The sequence below is a fragment of the Phocoena sinus genome, chromosome 13 (assembly GCF_008692025.1).
Source record: "Phocoena sinus isolate mPhoSin1 chromosome 13, mPhoSin1.pri, whole genome shotgun sequence".
NCBI lineage: Eukaryota > Metazoa > Chordata > Mammalia > Artiodactyla > Phocoenidae > Phocoena > Phocoena sinus.
Window position 1 is genome coordinate 63,282,709 of NC_045775.1, and position 21,439 is coordinate 63,304,147.

At 41.9% G+C, this 21,439-nt stretch overlaps 1 protein-coding gene across 1 annotated transcript; it reads right to left on the minus strand.

Annotated features, from left to right (window-relative positions):
• Positions 1-602: 602 nt before the first annotated feature.
• Positions 603-21,228, minus strand: LOC116764033. The gene is made up of 3 exons (XM_032652255.1): positions 21,129-21,228; positions 18,443-19,002; positions 603-2,761 (listed from the first exon to the last, which is right to left on the minus strand). The coding sequence occupies exons 1-3, from the start codon at positions 21,226-21,228 to the stop codon at positions 2,693-2,695; spliced, it is 729 nt and encodes a 242-aa protein (XP_032508146.1). The 3' UTR covers positions 603-2,692.
• Between the last annotated feature and the right edge of the window lie 211 nt (positions 21,229-21,439).

Consider the following 21,439-nt stretch of genomic DNA (forward strand, 5'->3'; position numbering starts at 1 on the left):
CGGGGGTCCGGGAGGAGGGGACGGACGGCACTTACGTAGACCGGCAGCGGCCACGGGTAGACGGCGGGCTCGGTCCCCAAGAGCGACTCCAGCCTCAGCTGCAGCTTCTCCCCCATGTCTTCGCGCACGCGCGCGGCCCCCCGCACCGCGCTAGTCTGGCGGTTGGGGGAGGGGCGCGGCGCCGCCGGCGGGGGCGGGGCAGACGGGCAGGCGGGAGGCTGCGGGGAGGGGGCCTGGCCTGGGCCTCACCTGCCGCCGCCGCGCTCCCGTCCGGCCCCCGGCTCCCTCTTTGTGGTCACAGGCCCGGGGCCTCCAGCGCTGCTGCGAACTCGGGCCGGCCTGAGGCGACCACAATGAGCCGGGGTCCGGGCTGAAACACTCCCGGCACGCGTGATCCGCCCCGTGGACTCGCACGCTCCCACGCACGCACGCTCCCACGCACGCACGCACGTACGCACGTCATCGGCTGCCCTTGGCCACACCCACCGGCCCGAAGTGGGGACCCGGCAAAACCTCTCAGGGCCAGTGGCGGCGGGTTCGACTCCCGACCTTGACGTAGCGTGACACACCCCCCCCCCCCCCCAACAAAGGAAAAGGAGCATAGGAGGCAATCTCATACATTATTGATAAACACATACAAAGACACTACTGGTACAAAACTATTTCTCCATAGAGCAACTTTGAATTTTAATAATAAATACATATATGTATCAAACATTAATAAAAGAATAAAATTATCCAATATGAGTACATTTGCTCTTGTTTTGCAATTAGTTCCAGGATTCTATTTTAGATGACTACTTCATATCTGCGAGAGTTGGGTGTGTGTTTGTGTGTTTGGTTTTGTGAAAGCTGCATTGTGCTAAATTTTACATTTCTTTCTTGAATTAAATGGCTTTTGTTATCCCTTGGGAATACTGAAGACAGCAACGGCAGATTACTACCTACCAGTGGAAAAGTATAACTAGCAATTTTAGCCGCTAGTGATTCTGAAATCGCCCTTAACTTTGTCCTTATAAAAATGCTCCAAGAATTACGTTTTGCAAATCCACAGATTTACGATCCATATTCAAGTCATTTATGTGGAGAAAGAATGTAGCCAGCCTTATCGGTAACACAGGATGTTATAGCCATCAAGCCATCAGCCACTGAAGCCACACCCAAAGCCGCACCCTGAGGGGATTCAGGATGGAGAAAACAGGATACTGGCCCTAGATAATTAAAGTGCAAATCAAGGGAATGATTTCCAGGAGACCAGATTCTTGCATCTCACCAGATATAGAAAAGTGCTACATTTATTAACTTAAGATGTCTAGTTTCTTTAATTAACAGTAATCTTTTGATGTTCCAACTACCTCTTTGTTTGTTTTTTTGCAAGAACCTCTAAATACCCTGTGCCCTCCCTTAGCTCTTCAGAACAGTCCCTCAGAGCTATCTGAGAGGCTGTCTCCTGATTTCAGTATGTCCCTCAGTATGTCCTCCACATAAAACATAATTCTCAGCTTCTAGGTTGTGCGTTGTTTTTCAGTCAACATTTAATTGTATGGCTCATGTGGGTACTATGCCTAAATGTAATGGGATGAGCTGTAAATTATTAAAACTAGATCAATTCTGTCAGCTCTACCACTAGCTGAGATCCAGGCTTTCACCTCTGGATACCTCTGGCAGATATGGGGTCTGTGTTGGTCTTAAAATTATTCTTAGAATAGTGGGGACTCATTCATTCTTTCAACAAATTTTATTGCTTATATTCTATGTGTCATTCACAGTGCTGGGTCTTGAAATACAGAAGTCAACACACGAAAATACAAGGATAAAACACATTTTCTACCATATTCACTTTTTTCATTCATTAATTCATCCCTAAGTCGTTCAACACGCATCTTCTTATTGAATACTGATGAAGGGTCAAATGCTATGCTAAACACTCAGTATATAACTGCAAACGAGATGGATAGGCCCTGATTTTGATGTCACTACTATCTTTTGTCCTGCCATATAATGGGACAGCTTCATTATTCCCTTTACCCTAAGTTTTTATCACAAATTGCTAATGAAAATAAAGCTGTTAGTGGAGTTTCAACATGCATAGGTAAATGAGAACACAGAACTCCCCTTTCGCATGCCCCATTCTCCTCCTTCTAACTCCCTATGTGAGCTCACTTTGTGCCAAGGCGAAGAAGCTGTGCCCCAATAAGAACCAAGCTGATTTCCTCACACTGACTGGGGCTATTGCTCACTTAGAAGACTTGATGCTTAATTTTGATAAGCAACTAGAAGACCATGGAGACAACCTATAAAAATGATTTGTCTTGGGAGAAAATACTAAAGAGGGGTAATGTGCTGTTCCACATGTCTAACCTCCTGGGATTAAACCACAGGCACCAAGGTCACCAAGTGTACTTGGCAACAATGAGTTAAAAATTTAAAAAAAGCATCATACTGTTATTGTATTCATTTTCTCCCAAGGCACTCTCTGATAAACACCACAATCTCTAAGAGAAATGAGAACAGCTTCCTTGTGGGGTAGGTTATATAATATACATGCATCTTTTTCCAAGCAGTTAAATCATATCCAGCTATCAGCACACCTTACTTAAGGTGATCGTAACGTATGAGATTAAATGTTCCTACCTGATTGGAAACCTTCTTGTCCTCCATTCATTGGCTGTACTGGATTTTTTTTCTTGCATCAGACCTTCAGACTTCTACCAGAAATCATTCCTTTGGGGAAACCAGGCCTTCCCAGAAACTCAGGAAACTGAAATGGAGACAGCAAGAGAGAAGGAAATTATTTGGACATATAGACCTCAATTGTTTGGTTTTAAGTAAACGTCCAAGCAAACATCTTCTAAATGGCATAATAACTTTAGGGAAATTCACGGTTTATAAGTTTGGGTACTCATAAATTGAACACATTAGGATAAGAGTACAGGTTGCATTTTGTGTCTTCAACTCAAGCAAAGGCTTCAAAAAAGGCCCAGTTATCCTTTGTTCATTAAGACACAAAGAGAGAGCAAAAAGGGCAAGTTTCCAAGTCTTTTTCTTTACAATTTACTTCCTTTCTTCAGTCTTCAACAAGATCTTCAGGAAATTAACTTTACTAAAGTTAATTATTCATGAAATAAACATAGGAACCTGCAGAAGACTATTTCACAGAGACCTGTAATGTACAATATCCATTGCATACATGCACCATGAGCTTGTCTTTTCTAGCACTGGCATACACAAAACTCTGTGTGTGTGTGTGTGCGCACATGTGTGTCTTTTTCTGTGATGGAGCCATAGGGAGAAAATAAATCTATTGGCTGCAATTCAGTGATGTAGAAAGATTTAAAGGTAAAGAGAAGGTTACATCAAGTGAAACAATAAAGTCATGAGGTTGTGGTTCCATAATAAGAACAATAGCAGTCTTCTGTAACCAAGGGAGCAGGCTCCTCAAATTATTGTCACACCTGTTAGACCATCTGCCCATACATTTCACACTATCATTAATGGAAAACAAATGGCACTGTCTCTCCTTCCCTTTATCCATTGGCCATCCTCATATAAACTCTTTTTCTCTTCAAGGTCATGCTCTTTCCTATCTGTTTAAAAATATTAGGATTTAGGAGGAGTGATACGTAATGTGCCGTGCCTTGGTACTTGTACCAGTGACGGCTCTGTAAGGAGCACTGGGTTGTTAGGAGGCTATCAATTGAGTTCCCCTAGAAGCAGAACCTGAGGCAATAATTTGAATGCAAACTGCTCATCTGGGAGGTGCTTCCAGAAAACTCAGAAGTGGAGTGGGAATTGAGAATGGAGGCATGGAAGGAAGCCAACAGAGGTGCATTACCGAATAAAAATTACTCTTGCAGGGAACTGCTGCCAGTATTTCAGGCGAGTTCTGTGAAACTCTACAGAACATGTCCCAGAGTTATCCCAAGAATCCGTGAGAAACTTGAAGTACTTATCTTCCGGTCCCCTCTGTCCTTGGTTGAAAGCTACACCCAGATACATTAACTCCTGTACACTTCTGGCCTGCCCTAAGGTGGATAATTGCAGGTGGCAGCATGATTCCATCAGCATATACTGGAATGATGAGTGCTGGGGAGATATGAGTGGAGCGTCGAAACCATCTAATACAGTCGGGGCAGGAGACATTAATTATTGGCTTGAAAGTCCAAATGGATAACCTTAAATTCCTGGGTTTATGGTTTTACTTTTACATTTATTGAACACCTAAAGTATGTCATGGGTTAAACTAGGCACCAGTGTTACTGTTACTAAAATCATTATAGTGCCACCTAGTGACACTCAAATAAGAAAATCCATAGTTACCGTAACAGATATTGCAGAAACAGATATTGCAGAGTGCTATAGGAAGACACGGTAAGACCTTAATTCATGCTGTGGACAGTAGTATATGGGCGATATCAGTAGGGCTTCCTGTAGAAGGCAATTGAAAGGGATATGTAACATGAAGGAAGGGTGAAGTTTTGAGCAAAAGAGAAGATAAATTCGCGGTTGCCAGAAAAGGAATGGTTAAGGATCAGTCCAGAAAGGAGTTCCATTCATAATCAGTATAAGAAGTGCTCACTGGGGCTTCCCTCGTGGCGCAGTGGTTGAGAGTCCGCCTGCCGATGCCGGGGACACGGGTTCGTGTCCCGGTCCGGGAAGATCCCACATGCCGCGGAGCGGCTAGGACCCGTGAGCCATGGACACTGAGCCTGCGCGTCCGGAGCCTGTGCTCCGCAACGGAAGAGGCCACAACAGTGAGAGGCCCGCATACCGCAAAAAAAAAAAAAAAAAAAAAAAAAAAAAAAAGAGAAATGCTCACTGGAGTGTAGGAAAAGAAGATAATGGAGAGGGTGGTAGAAGCCAGATCATGCATGGTTCATCTATGTATAGTAAGTGCTATGGTCTAGTCTTTGTGTTCCCCTCCAAATTCATACGTTGAAATCTTAATTTCCATAGCTGATAGTATTAGTAGGTGGGGCCTTTGGGAAATGATTATGGTATTAGTGCTCTTATAAGAGACCCCACAGAGCTCCCTAAGCTCTTCTGCCATGTGAGGATACAATGAGAAGTCTGTGATTCAGAAGAGGGCCTTCATCTGACCATACTGGCACCCTATTCTTGAACTTGCAGCCACCGGAACCTTAAGGAAAAAAAATTCCTGTTGTTTATGAGGCACCCAACCTGCAGTATAACCTTACAGCAGCCCAAAAGGACAAAGAGAGTTTGGATGTGAGATTTTACTCCAAGGAAGATGGGAATCCGTTGAAGGATTTTACCTGGTAACTTAGAAGAGAGAAAAGTTTCATAACACAATCAGGTATTTTTATAAGAAGAATTTGTTTCTTTTTCAGAAAGATCACTCTGGAAATACTGTGACTAGATTTTTGGAGAAGTGTGATGGCAGGCCCGGATATAGAATGATGAGTTAGTAGTCCATTAATATAAGTCAAACAAGAAAGTGGATATAAAAAGTGTGAATTTGTGGCTGAGAGTTCTTTTCTCTTCCTACTTGAAAAATGTTATGTCAGTGCTTCTGACTCCATAATTTTAGACAAGAAATATGCTGTCATTGGAATTGGTTTCTCAATAAGTGATGCATCATTTCTGCCTGTCCACTTTCGAGATTTGTTTTGTCTCTACTTTTCAGAAGTTTAATTATGACGCGTCTTGACAAGGATACCTTTGTGTTTTTCCTCTCTGGATTTGCTCAGATTCTTGAATGTGTACTTATGTCTTCTAAAAAATTGGGAACGTTTTAGTCATTATTTCTCTGAATACTTTGTCAGTCCTACGTGCTCTCTTTTTTCATTCTGGAACTTTGATGATATGAATGTTAGTGCTTGTGTTACTGTTTACAGGTTCTTGAGATCCTGTCCTTTCTCCCATCTCTACCCCTCAGCCTATTTTTCTCTGTACATTTGGTACACTGTATTGATCTCTTCTAAGTTCATGATTCTATGCTTTGTAATCTCCACTCTACTCGAGCAAAGATTTTTGATTGTTGTATTTTTCAGTTCTACTCTTCTCATTTGTTTTTATTCTTATAACTTCTAGTTCTTTGTTTACATTTTCTATTTTTCCCATTTCCGTCAAGGAACACATAATTGCTAATTGAAGCATTTATGTGCCAGCTTATTTAAAATCCCTGTCTGATAATTTCAATAGATGTTTTATCTCAGTGCTGGTGTAGGTTTATTGTCTTTTCTCATTTATTCTGTGATTTCCTGGTTCTTGGTGCCATGAGTATTTTTCAGTTGGATTCTAAACATTGTGAGTTATTATATGACTCTGTATCCCATTTAATTTTATTATTACTTTTTAGAAGGAAGTCATCCTATTGGAGGTGTAGTATGAGGACTGGGGGGTTACGTCCAGATTTCCATTGGGCCCTACTGTCAATACCCCAGCAAAAGTGGGCACTTACATTCTCTCACTGCAGACAGATCAAGTAGAAGTTCAGCTATCCTATTGGCCCTTCTGACACCTCCCCCCGCAAAGTGGGAACATTAATATCATTGTGTTGCCTTTTAGTAGGAGTGGAAGTTCATCTCCCCAGCAGATTTCTTGACACCAGGGGAGGGGAGAAGTGAAGTGTTTGCTGTCCTTCCTCCCACTTCATTCCTTCTTGTTGATGCCGGGTGTGGGTAGAGGGTCAGCTACCTGCTGGCCCCACTGACACCAGGGTAAGAGGAAGAGAACTGCCAACTAGCCCTGCTTGTGCCATCTCGTTCTGTCTTACTGCCTCAGGACGGTTATGGGGATTCAGCACCCCATTGGGTCTGACACCATGTGTCGGGGGTTAGTGGGGTGCCTACTCCCTCCAACCTGTAACATCCTATTCTTATCGATGTCAGGGAGAGACGGAGGCTAGGTCCCACCACTGGACCCCACGACTGTGTGAGGGCAGCCCAGTGTTAACTAGCCTGTCAGGCACCACCTTGCAAAGTCTCTTTGCTAATGCAAAGGGGTGGAGGCTCAGCTCATCACTGCACCACACTGAAGCAGCCCTGGTGGCGAATCAGAGCGCTGCCTCTTCTGGAGGGCAGAAGTTGGGTGGTGTGGAAGATCAAATCCTAGCTTGGCCCAACTGAAACCACAGGACATAGGGGATGGGTGCAATATTGCACTGGCACTTGGCTCGAGTAGTGTGTATATTATTGCCCAAATGGTTTTCTGTCTTTGGCAACCCCTTTCCTCATATCTTGGCTAGGGGGAACGGGGGTTTTGTGTTTTCTTTTTTGAAGCTTTTTTGTCTGTTGTTCTGTTGGTGGTTATTGATTGGGGGTTCCTGTAATACCCTCTCCAGGATGTATAGGAAGCAACAGGAAACACAGGGGACTCATCACCATGTTATTCCTCAAGTCCCAAAGTCCCTAGTTAAGTCTGCCTTCTCATTTCCACCTTTCAGTGTCTTCCTATGTTTGTCTGTTGTTATGTTCAGGGTTTTAGTTTTAAGTGGAAGAACCTGGGAGAAATGGGCTACTTCATCTTCTTGGAAGCAGAGGTCTGGAGGCCTATGGATGTTACAAAGTACTGCTGACTGTAAATTAAAATTTGATGATATACACCTTGCCCTTTAAGAATTATTCTGCTAGATGATGTGGCTTCCCAAAGTAGCTACAATTTGATTTTCATACTTCTAAAAGTCAAGTGTTTTGCCGGAGTTGAAATTTAAAGATAAGCAAGAGATGAGGCTAAGATGATCTATGTGGTAACAGATTAAAGTTGGAAACATCAATATACATTCACGTTTAGCTTAATATTGCTTCATATTACCTTAATACACATGGTTATGTAGAGAGATACTTATAGATATGTGCATATACATGGGGAACGTACACACATGTTATCTCTTTGCTCTGTCAGCTGAGAAGATCTAGAAGCAATGACATCCGGGCAGCAATTAGCACACCCCACACCCAGATCCTGCTGTCTACTACTGTTCTCCACTAAAAAGACCTAGTTATCCTTGAAGAAATAGCTGATTCTAGGACTGGGGCAGTAAATATACAAGATTTATATAAAAGACCATCTTATAGTGTCAGAAAGTAAGGAAGTTCCAAAAAAATATATAGGATGGGGATACCTCCGAGTGGCACACGAGCCACTGAACTGAAAAGAGTTCACAAGGGTCAGGACTAGAGCAATTTGAGGAACAAAGTAACTAACATAGAATTAGATTATAACCCAAAGTATAAACTAAAAATCCATGAGTTCTTCTGATATAAATAAATAACTGGATACATAACTAAATGCAAGAGAATAGATAAATCTCCAGTGCAAAAGAATTCCAAATAGTGTATGTAGTTACTTCATCTTAAGCATAACTCTCTATTCCTTAGTTGTGGGCTGAGCATATTGACTTCCTTCCAAAAACTACAATATGGAGAAGGGAAAACTGTAATTTTACAATAGAGAAACCTGAAAAACACTACCTCAGCCTGGTGATCAAGGTCGACCTCAGCATTCATAATGCATATTGATACTTTGTACACTTGATGTGGTCTGACAAAATAACCCTTCTACTCTTGTGGTCTTCCTCCCCAAAACACATAATCCCAATATTATCATGAAACATGAATCAAACAAATTCTAGTAGTGGGCATCCTACACAAACCTAACGACTCAAAATTGCCAAGGTCATGCAAGGAAAATCTGAGAAGCTATCAAACCCAAGAGGAGCCTAAGGAAACATGGCAACTAAATGTGATGTTTTGGATGAAATCCTGTAATAGAAAAAGGACATTAGGTAAAAACTAAGGAACTGGACTAATGTATGGACTATAGTAAACAATAATGTATCAATATTTGTTCACTGATTGTAACAATGTAACATAGAAATATAAGTTGATCGTCACAGAGTGAAATGGGTATAGTGTATATGGAAACACTTTACACTATCTTCTCAATTTTTCTGTAAAATTAAAACACTTCTAAAAAATAAAGTCTATAAAAACGTTGTATTTTCTTGTTTTATGATTATGTGCCTGTATTTCCTAATAAATATGTAAATTTGCTTTGCCTTCCTTGATACTGATATTAAAGAAAATGCTAAGTAACTCTGAAAGAATTTGTAACTCCAATTTAACAAGCAATAATTCTTGGTATAAACTTTTTAGGAGAACCCACTGAATAAATCAAAGCAAATTGTCTTTAAAGGCTGAATGTCCTTTCAATGTTTAATCTTTTATATGATTAATGCATACCACAAGCATGGTTCTGTTTCAAAGGGCAGAAAACATTGATTGTAGGCAAGGTCTAAAATACAGTGAAATATTAATGTATGATGCTATAACAACTTTAATGTATTTTATGTTTTCAAAATGATGAATTGTTATTTCAGTCAATAAAGTATTCACTTTTATACATTTCCTACCCACCTTTTCCCAGAACACCCACAAGAAAATGAGACTATCATCTGATATTAGGTTCATCAATTTAAATTGGAGTTTTCGGTAGCTGTGGTTGCCAACGGTACTGGAATGTGTGATACTTTTACAAATCCTCTCCATGGCAAAATCTGATCTTCACAAGGTAAGACACAGTAGGTGCCTAAAGCCAAATGACATAGAGCTTTGTAGCTAGATTACCAAGCATTTTACTTAGAGGCACAATAGAACGTAGAAAAGGCCATTTCTCCTTCTGTCTTTTTCTGCTCAAAGGTCACTCACCATCTCAGAAGTTTTCCATGAATTCAGACTATATAATGTCACTTAATGTGAATGTAGCTCAACATTGTTTTAATACAGCTAATCTCACGTTATTTTATTGGTCCTAAATATGTAAATCATCAGCAAATTTTTGTACTTAACTTTTTTTTTTTTGGATGTGGACCACTTTTTAAAGTCTTTATTGAATTTGTTACAATACTGCTTCTGTTTTATGTTCTGGTTTTTTGGCTGCGAGGCATGTGGGGCCATAGCTCCCCGACTAGGGATTGAACCCACACCCCCCTGCATTGGAAGGCGAAGTCTTAACCACTGGACCGCCACGGAAGTCCCTGTACTTAACTTTTAAAAATAATTAAAATAAGCTATTCAACACATTTTTCCTAAAAAAAAAAAAAAAGCAATTGAAGAATTGTGCCCAGGCTGGCCCTGGGCACATACATGACTTTGCCATTTTTTCCATGGATTATTTTCTTATCTCTTCTACTGTGTCACATTTGTTCTACCTTCTCAAAAAGAAGCATTTAAAAATTCATCTACACGTTCATGCATTCATACATTTATTAAATAAATCTACTGAACACCTACATACGGCACAGAAAAGGAGGCAGAAAACTAATCTGGGTTGCACAGAAAGTAATGAACTCAGTTAAAATTTTTGGTGAAAACAGGTGTTACTCAATCTACTGGAAATTACATTTAATTATGGGGACTCACACACTCAAGGAAAACCAAGACCTAAATAATAATAAAGTGATAAAAGCACTAGCCATTTACAGAGTGCCTGCTTTTACCTGACTCTGAAACTCTAAAATCACTACGGATGTTTTGAGGATTGTCTGATATAATTGTAATTTCTATTTTACAGATGAAAATAACAAGGTTCAGAGACATTAGGTTACTTGCCTAAAGTGAAGTGGCCCAGAAACTACAGAACTGGAAATTGAACCTTAGATTTCATAATGCCAAAATCTGTGCTTTTAATCACAATGTGTGTGTGTGTGTGTGTGTGAGTGAGAGAAAGAGAGAGAGAGAGACAGAGAGACAGAGAGATAGAGAGAGAGAAAGAGAGAGAATGTGTTTAATAGAGAACTTCTGAGAAACGGCAAGAAAACTGCCAGGTACCCATAAAACAATAATTTAGGAACTTCTTACCATACAAGTAATTGTTAATCATATGGCTGAACTAAGGATCTCTCACTTTTGAACTAAGAAATCAAAAGCTTCCAGAAGTTGAGTCTAAATTTTACACTTACATAAGGTACTTCATACAGAATGCTAAAGTATACTAACTAAAGAGCTCTGAAAATACTGGAAGCATTCATACTAGTATGATTTCATAATGTGGATAATAGAGGATTTAAGAGATTGGCAGATGCAACTGCAGACTCATTTCTTATCATTTCTGTGAAGGGCAAGATAAATCAATAAAATGAGAAAAATGAAAAAAGAATGGCTAGCAATTTTAGGTAGTTTGCTTCATCTCCATACTAGGAAAGACTAAGCAAAAAACAAAAATTCTATTTTGAAAGCACCTACAAGTGTACATGGTCTTTTTATACCAAATAACTTGGAATTATGAACTGTCAAATAAGTCTAATCTTCTCTGATGATAAAATTGCTGACTTTATTTGAAACTATGAAATGAAAAATGAGGTAATAATCAGAAATTCTTAAGAAAAGGAGTAGACAAAACAAAATGATAAGAGTTATGTTTAAAAATATTTTGAAACAAACATAAAATCCCCATTACTGGTACAGAGCTTTTAAAACTTTATCTTGGTTTTAAGTTTTAATAAATATTGATATGTTTACATAATTACTGTCATAAGGAAGACCCAATTTTAGGTCAGCTTTCTTCATTCTTTCTTTATTAAGCATTATTTTATTTTGCTCCATCATCTTGTAATTATAATATAGTAACTGTGTCACTTTCTACTAAGTGGATATAATTTCCTAAACTGTTTTCCTATTGTTAACAATTAAAGGTGTTTCCAATGTTTTGTTATTACAAATGACATGACAATGAGCATCTTTATATAATAATTTTCTGGATTATAAATTATTTATCGGCATAAGCTTCCAGAATTAGAATTAATGTGTAAAAAGCTATTAACATTTTTATCTTGCTAGACATTGCCAAATTACTTGTCAAAAGATGGAACCAAATTATATTGCAAAAATCTTTGCCAACAGAAAACATTATATACAATTTTTGATTTTGCTAAATTAATAAGTTGGAAACCTATGTTCCATTTCTTTGAATTCTTTGATAACAGGGTGCTGCTGGAGGCTGCGAGGGCAGCCATGTCCATGAAGGCTCCCCAGAGTTGGAGCGGGGAAGTGGAAAAAGGTAAAAAAAGAATACTAATTGTATTTTCCCTCGATTGTTATCTCTCATTCTTTTCTGCCTCTGTGTAACTTATATCCAGGTAGCTGGAGAAAAATCATGTGGCAGGGAAAATTGGTATTCCAATAAATTAATAATCACCAACTTCAAATGGATTTTCAAGACTGGAAATATTGCTCTGGCTTACAGTAAGTTCTTTCTAATTCTCCTTAAGGACTATATTCTTAGAAGCTTTCCCTACCCTCCTCAAATTTTCCTCCATCCTCTCTACTTCCTTCACTCTGAGCTGGTGAGGCGCTTCCTAACTCATTAGGAACACAGAAGTCAGTAAATAGTCCACTGCCAAATCCGCTAATTCAGTAGCATTTGCATTGATCTTTGGATTCCCTTTCACTACAGGAGTTCAAGTTCAAAGGCCACGTGCACTACACATAGCATTTCATTTTCTCTCATCTTCTCAAGGACTTCACAGCACTGCATTTTCTACAACCCATCTACTCCTTGCCAAAATTCAACCTCATTCTAGACTAGTAACTCCAACTTAAAATGTTAAAAACTACACGTGTAACACGAAAGCCTCCCTCCTCCTCTAATCCCTGCATATCATCTTTAGCCAATTCATGTCTGAACTTTTCAAAATTGTTATCATCATATATTGTTTCCATTTCCTCACGTCCCGTTTACTCTATAATTTACATCCATCTGACTTCTCTCACCGTAATCTCTCTGCCCACTGTCCTGAAATTTTACTTATGAAAGTCACCAGCAATCACCATGTCAGTATAGCCAATGAATAGTTTTTGTCCTATTTCTGGGCTCTTTCCTTCTTTAAAAAAGAAAAAGAGAAACAAAAACCATTTTTTCCCTCTATCCTTTCACACTCTCATCTTCTGTCCTGGTATATTTTACTGGCTTCCTGTGTTTAATCTGATTTCTAATATTCTATGAGTTTCCTTTATCTTCAGTGGAATAAACCACTACACGAAGGATTATTCTCAACAGTTAGTTCTCATAATAACAGTACTAGTAGCAGCAGTCAATACTTCTATAATGCTTATCATGTGCCAGACACTATTCTAAGACACTGTTTAAATACATATATATAGACAGACAGACACACACACACACACACACATATATGAAGTTTTCCTCCTCACAGGCGTATGAAATAAGCCGATTATTATACCCATGTTACAAATGAGAAAACTGAGGCAATGAGAGGCCAAGGTCACATGATTAGTACTTGGTGAAGCCCCGCCTGAGTTAATGCTGGAACTTTAGAGGAGACAAGTTAAATAATGTCTCACAGATTGGCCTTAAAAGTGAGCAACATTTAATTAATGACTTGTGAACGTATCAGAAAAAAAGGGGACATTTTCAATTGAATGGGATCTACTAAGTCATGTATCAGTAACTAAGAATGACTCTTATTGAAGGAAATTATTTTTCATTATTCTTTTGAAAGAAGAATATTCTTGTGTTCGTGTTTCAGAGTTTTTTTTTTCATTCACATATTTATTCTTTATTAGACACACATTTCCTACACACCTATGTGCCAGTGTCTGCTGCAAGCCTTGGAAGCAAAAACTTACAAAGTCCCTGCTCTTAAGCAAATGTCCAGTGGTGGACGAAGACAGAGTAAACATGTAAATAAACGTTGTACAGTGACAGAAATACGACTGGACAAAGGGATGGAGAGGCACTGAGGAGGCAGGTCTCTTTGGTCAAGATAGTAGTGGTGGCGTTTGAACCGAGACCTTAACGATAAGAGGGAAATTGGTCTGGGTAGATGGATTAGCCAATCTAAAGCTGGGAGAGCAAGAAGTAGAGCTTGTTGCATCTGAGGGACTGAAAAGGACAACTGTGCCTCGAACCCCATGAAGGTCAGGGAAAGATATAGTAAGCGACCAGAGCACATGGTCTCTGTGAGCCTGGCTAAGTAGTTGAAAATTTAATCTCTTTACAATAGATAGCCTTTAGAGGTTAGAAGCAGTGCAATAATAGCGTCTGATTTGTGCTTTTTAAAAGATTACTTTGACTGTTGAATGTCCTACAAAAGCAAAATACTTGTGTCTCTATGAAGCGCAGATAGTAAATTTTAAAAAGCCCAATGAGCTCATAAGCAGTTGGTTTACTAACTGTAATCATTTATCCTAACTAGACTTCATTAATAGAAGCTTGGTGACCTTGGGGTCCTGGGACATATTAGATTAGGGCAACCCAGCTATTTTCAAATAGTGTGATTTGAAAAATTCTTGAAATTGTTGGGGTTCAGGAAGATTATTTTATTGCTGGGGCTGGATGGGAAGTTTAGAATAAGAAAAGAAAGTATGATGGCTGGCTTCCATCTAGTCTCCCTTTCTCTGGGAGAAATGATGGTGGGATGACTACTTTGCTGTTGACCCAATGCTTAAATTTCAGAGCTGGTTCAATCCAGTAACTATTGGCTGAACAACTATTATGTGTTAGGCACCCAGCTGGAACTGGGAATATAAAGAGAATAATTAATAATAAAAGCAGGTATTACTAACAAGAGACGGGCACTGTGCTAATGCTTAACATGCACCATCTCAAGTTACATTAATTTACACACTAACCATATGAGGTAGATGCATTTATTATACCATTTTCCGGGTGAGAAATCTAATCCCTTTAAGGGGCTTAAGTTACTTCTCCAAGGTTACACAGCTAGTTAGGGGCATAGGCAGTATTTGGACTCAGGTCTGGTATCAGCACCAATTCTCTTAGCCATTATGCTCTCTAAGGACCTTACTTGAGAAGTTCAGGTTATACATATATGGGTACAACCAACCCTAAGACCATCTGGCAAAACTGGCTGCTTGAGAAGTCCTGGATTTATGTAAGATGCTCTTGGAATGCAGAGGATCGTAAAGGAGGGTCCCCAAAACACACTCTCTATACTAAGGGGCAACAGAAGAGAGAAAGAATTAGCCTACAGCAGTATGGTATTGAGGACCAAGAAACAGTGTTTCTCTCTTTTGTGAACAGTTATTAAATTATTTCTACTTCAGAATATCAGAAAGAAATCACAGGACTATGGACAGTTTGCTGAGCCACCCTATCTTAGCGTGAATCCTGGCAGGTGTAGAGCTCATAGTATGACCCTGGCACCTAAGTGTAGTTAAGTAAGCTTTCATTTTTCTTCAGCCTTAAAGCAAAGCAGCTTTCTGATAGGTATAATTTAGGAAAGTCTTCCAAGAAAATTGTTAAAGTCCACTTTAAATATCTCAGAGAAAAGCAACTTTGCAAAAGATCTATCAGCAAAAGCAAGGCCAAACACACCAATTATTTAGTGAGGCTTGTATTGTTATATCATTGCTCGTGTTGTTCCTTTATGCATTTACCTGGAAGAAGGCTTTTCATGTTCAACAATTCTCAGAGATAAAGACCCACACTGATGTGCCAGAAAGAGCTCTGCCCTGGAATTAGATCAGTTTAGGTTTGGCTACTTACTAGAACTAGGTAACATTCTTAATCTTTCTGAGCCTGTCTCCTATCTGCAAATAGGGATAACACTATCTATTACAGAGGGATGTGGTTAAATTAAATGACACATGTAAGTGAAATATATCCTTCCAGACTGAGAACATACCTAGTAAATGTTAAGTGATCTGCAAATATTCTGCTTTCTTGAAATGGATGAAACCTGTTATCATGCTTTTAACCAATGGTCTAAATATCAAGACAATATTTAGTTCAAAGTTATATCTGTTCTTTCACTGTCCATCTGCATTTTAACATATTCTAACATATTCTCCTTGATAAACTGTGTCAATATTAGTAACATTTGGCATTTCAGCTCTTACTGTTCATATGCTTAAAATATTTCAATGTGATATAAGTCGTTACTCAAAGGGATGCCTAGCTGGCTTTGTCAAAGATTTATTTTAAGTAAAAATACAAGACTCATTTTCACCAAGTTTTATTGAACAGTGTATTCATTAACTGTATGAACTTTCTGGCCAGCCCAATACAGTAGCCAAGACATGGAAACAACCTCAGTGTTTTTTTGTGGGTGAATGGATGAAGAAAATGGGGGTGCATACAACCTACTATTATTCAGCCATGATAAAGAAGGAAATCTGGCTATTTGTGACCACATGGGTGGGTTTGGGGGGCATTCTGCTAAACGAAATGTCAGACAGAGAAAGATAAATACTCTATGATCTCATATGTGAAATCTAAAATACTGAACTCACGATAGAAAGAATGGAATGACGGTTGCCAGAGCTGGGGGTTGGAGGTGAGGAAAATGAGGGAAGACGATCAAAAGGTAAAAACTTCTAGTTATACTCTATGACATAAATCACAGCAAGATCCTTTCTGACCCACCTCCTAGAGTAATGGAAATAAAAACAAAAATAAACAAATGGGACCTAATGAAACTTCAAAGCTTTTGCACAGCAAAGGAAACCATAACCAAGACCAAAAGACAACCCTCAGAATGGGAGAAAACATTTGCAAATGAAGCAACTGACAAAGGATTAATCTCCAAAATTTACAAGCAGCTCATGCAGCTCAATAACAAAAAAACAAACAACCCCATCCAAAAATGGGCAGAAGACCTAAATAGACATTTCTCCAAAGAAGATATACAGAATGCCAACAAACACATGAAAGAATGCTCAACATCATTAATCATTAGAGAAATGCAAATCAAAACTACAATGAGATATCATCTCACACCAGTCAGAATGGCCATCATCAAAAAATCTAGAAACAATAAATGCTGGAGAGGGTGTGGAGAAAAGGGGACACTCTTGCACTGCTGGTGGGAATGTGAATTGGTTCAGCCACTGTGGAGAACAGTATGGAGGTTCCTTAAAAAACTACAAATAGAATTACCATATGACCCAGCAATCCCACTACTTGGCATATACCCTGAGAAAACCAAAATTCAAAAAGAGTCATGTACCAAAATGTTCATTGCAGCTCTATTTACAATAGCCAGGACATGGAAACAACCTAAGCGCCCATCATCGGATGAATGGATAAAGAAGATGTGGCACATATACACAATGGAATATTACTCAGCCTTAAAAAGAAATGAAATTGAGCTATTTGTAATGAGATGGATAGACCTAGAGTCTGTCACACAGAGTGAAGTAAGTCAGAAAGAAAAAGACAAATACCGTATGCTAACACATATATATGGAATTTAAGGGAAAAAAATGTCATGAAGAACCTAGGGGTAAGATAGGAATAAAGACGCAGACCTACTGGAGAACGGACTTGAGGGTATGGGGAGGGGGAGGGGTGAGTTTTGACAGGGCGAGAGAGAGTCATGGACATATACACACTAACAAACGTAGTAAGGTAGATAGCTGGGGGGAAGCAGCCGCAAGGCACAGGGATATTAGCTCGGTGCTTTGTGACAGCCTGGAAGGGTGGGATGGGGAGAGTGGGAGGGAGGGAGACGCAAGAGGGAAGACATATGGGAACATATGTATATGTATAGCTGATTCACTTTGTTATAAAGCAGAAACTAACACACCATTGTAAAGCAATTATACCCCAATAAAGATGTTAAAAAAAAAAAAAAAAACTTCTAGTTATAAGACAAGTGAGTAATGGTGATGCAATGCACAGCTCGGTCACTACAGTTAACAATACCGTATTTTATGTTTGAAAGTTGCTAAGAGAGTAGATCTTGAAAGTTCTCATCACAAAGATAACATTTGTAATTATGTGAATTAAGGTTAACTAAACTTAGTGTGGTGATCATTTCACACACACTATATATATATATATCAATCATCACATTGTACACCTTGGACAGATACAATATTATATATCAACTCAATTCAATTAAATTTCCGTCTGGCCTGTCATTTTCCAAAGGCCACTCAAGACCAGGGGACAGAACGCCTCCTCTCCAAGTGTCCTGCCAGCCCACCCACTCAAGATCAGAGGGACAAAATGCCTAACTAAAACAAAACAAAACAGAAACACAAAAAAACTGGAGAGAGGGAGGAAAGGGTGCCCTGAAAATTAAAAAAAAAAAATTTTAAAACTCAGTACGTTGACAGCGCTAAGAATAAACTACCAGGAAAAAGAAACCCTACGTGTCAAATCCTAAAGTACAGAAGGGCAAGCCCGCCGGCAGTCCAGGCCCGGGGGGACCGGGGTCCCCAGCCCTGCAGAGCCAACCGCAGACCGGCTCAGGCGCCCCTCGGAAGCGCGGGGTCCCCGCGGCCGAGTCGGCGCCCCCGGCCGGCGCCGGCTCCCCTCTGCCCACCCTGCGCGCGGGGGCTGGAAACTGCCGCGGAGAACCACGGCGGGGCGGGAAGGGGGGCTCCAAAGAGGGTCTGGCGACTCGAGTCGCTCCGTTTCTCGGTGGGCTCAGCGCGCGCCGGGGGGAAGAGGGGCGGGGGTCCGGGAGGAGGGGACGGGCGGCACTTACGTAGACCGGCAGCGGCCACGGGTAGACGGCGGGCTCGGTCCCCAAGAGCGACTCCAGCCTCAGCTGCAGCTTCTCCCCCATGTCTTCGCGCGTCCCCGCGCCGCGGTAGTCTGACGGTTGGGGGAGGGGCGCGGCGCCGCCGGCGGGGGCGGGGCAGACGGGCAGGCGGGAGGCTGCGGGGAGGAGGCCTGGCCTGGGCCTCACCTGCCGCCGCCGCGCTCCCGTCCGGCCCCCGGCTCCCTCTTTGTGGTCACAGGCCCGGGGCCTCCAGCGCTGCTGCGAACTCGGGCCGGCGTGAGGCGACCACAATGAGCCGGGGTCCGGGCTGAAACACTCCCGGCACGCGTGATCCGCCCCGTGGACTCGCACGCTCCCACGCACGCACGCTCCCACGCACGTACGCACGCACGTACGCACGTCATCGGCTGCCCCCTGGCCACACCCACCGGCCCGAAGTGGGGACCCGGCAAAACCTCTCAGGGCCAGTGGTGGCGGGTTCGACTCCCGACCTCGACGTACCGTGACACAACCCCTCCCCCCCAATAATAAGACTATAATTCCTATTAAATATGACAGCTGGAATCCCGGCTTCTGTTCACAAAAATGCCGTGTATTTAGCCTATGCTAGGCACCAGACCGCGGACGCTCAGTACTGGCAAAAAAGGAAATGCCCTGCCCTCAGAGCACTGCCATTTTAATTGGAATAGTAGTGACAATGGTCAAGGGAGAAAATAAAGTGTCATGATCGCCACGGGGATGGTTAATCTCATGTGCGCACTGCGTGGGGCCCCGGCAACCACAGACATTATTCCAGATGTGGCCAGGAAGGTATTTTTCAGAAGAGATTAACACTGAAATTGGTCCACTTTGCGTAAAGGAGATTGTCAGTGCCGCGGCGTGGTTGGGCCTCATCCATCAGTTGAAGGACTGGAGAGAAAAATGAGGTGCCCTAGAAAGAGGGAAGTGTTCCTCCAATGGACTGGGGACATCAGCTCTTCCCTGTGTCTCCAGCCCAGAGTCCTGCCCTGACTTGCCTGCCTCACGGTCACGAGAGTCAACTCCTTAAAACGAAACTATATATGTAAAAATATTGAATATGTACAAGCCTATTAATTTGTATATGTGTGTATACATATTATATATATATATGTATACACATGTTTGTATGTGCATGCGTTTGTAGTATATGTGTAAGTACTATATACAGTATACATACAAGCCTATATATTTGTGTGTATGTATGTGTGTATATACAGTAAACATATTATAAAGGTGAGCATGCTGTATATATACACACACCCATATATTGATATATGGGTGTGTATATGTACAGTATACGTACACTGTATGTATGTATTATACAGTGTATATTGATATATAGGTGTGTATATATGTTGTATACCTGTATGTGTATATGTTGTATAGGTATTATATGTATGTATGTATGTATCTGGCCTGGGCCTGTATGTATCTCCCTCGCCGAGGGAGAGACGGGGTCTGAAGGAGGGGATGAGGAAGCTTCCGTGGGTCTGCAAGCCCAGACCAAGGCTGACTCGTCAAGGGTGTTAGAGGTCAGGACTCTGGTTACCCTGGGGATGGGGTTACACAGAGCCATTCCCATTCGGAAAAAGTATCCATTCCGCTCTTGTTTGTATGTTTACCCCCCTCCCCCAAATCTTTTAAAAACGGATTCTCTTGGTTGCTGGGAGCACACACGGGGGAGTTGTGTGTGAGGGGGTGTGATCCAGGGGACAGGGAGGATAAGCCCCCCACTCGTACGGCCAGGAGTGGCTCAGCTTTGTGAGCTAAGGATGGCCCGCGAGGTCCCAGAGAGAAGGGTCCCTGCTCCGTCCCTGCTCCGTGCACCCCATTCCCAGCCTGAGAAGTCCAGAGCCCCCCCCACCACACACACACCAGGGAGGAGAGCCAGTCACCCTGGCTCCCAGGCTCCGGCTCCAAGGCTCCCAGCACTAGGAGCTATTTTCAGCTTTCATGCCCTAGGACACGGCCAGAGCTATTGTCTCCAGAAACTGTCTGTCTGTCTCTCGCCCGCCCGCCATCCCTCCCTCCCTCCTCCGCCTCTTCCCCTCCCGCTCCAGCTGTCCTGCCCTCCACCCTGCATTTCTACACAGGATGGCTCACAGACAGCTGCTCCCCGTGCCCACCCGCCACCATTCAATGGATGTCAAAGCAAGCCCTGGGGACTTCCCTGGAGGTCCAGCGATTAAGACTCCGAGCTTCCACTGCAAGGGGTGCGGGTTCAATCCCTGGTCAGGGAAACAAGATCCCACATGCCACCCGGCACGGCCAAAGAAATAAATGAATAAAAAATAAAGTTATAGTGATGAAACAGCCCTAGTGGTGCAAGAATGGGACGTATAGCTCTATGGTAGAGAATAAGGGTCCAGAAACAGATAGGTGAGAACTTGATATGACAGAAAGTGGGGAAATGAAGGAGTTTTCAATAAATGGCATTAGGACAATTGCATATCCATGTGGGAAAAAGTAAATTAGAAAAAAAGAAAAAAAGCAAGCCCTGGTCAGGTGTGACCTTGGGCCCAGGGCCATTGGCACACGTTGTCGTGTGGGATGTTCTTCCTTAGACTCCTCCCTCCCTCCTGTGTCACTGTCACTTCCTCCAGAACCTTCCTGGACTCCCCTACACAAGCCCGGGGTGTGCCCTCACCCGCCCACCCTGGATCACCGGAATTCCAATCCCGGCCCACCCTTCCCCGCCAGGTGAAGAACTGTGCCTGGTCAATAAGACCGTAGAGGTCCTTGGCCATTGCTATTGCAGTTGGAATTGTTACTGTGTTTACACAGGGTGACCAACACCCGCCCCCAGTTTGTCCAGGACCGCTCAGATTTGAGCGCTGGAACTGTGGGGAAACCCTCATTTCCGGGGAACCCCAGAAGGCTGGTCAGCCTATTTAGGATGGATCTTTCACTTGCTATCCCAACCCCCGAGAGCCAGAAAGGGAATCTCCCCCCTCCTTC

What these genes read in the sequence shown, in the direction of transcription:
- LOC116764033 (XM_032652255.1), bottom strand. Translation starts at nt 21,228, where the DNA reads ATGGCCAAGGACCTCTACGGTCTTATTGACCAGGCACAGTTCTTCACC. An exon ending in CGGTGATCCAGGGTGGGCGG is followed by an intron (nt 19,003 to 21,128) that starts GTGAGGGCACAC and finishes CATATTTAATAG; the next exon opens with GAATTATAGTCTTATTATTG. An exon ending in CGTGGCCGCTGCCGGTCTAC is followed by an intron (nt 2,762 to 18,442) that starts GTAAGTGCCGCC and finishes TCTCCATTTCAG; the next exon opens with TTTCCTGAGTTTCTGGGAAG.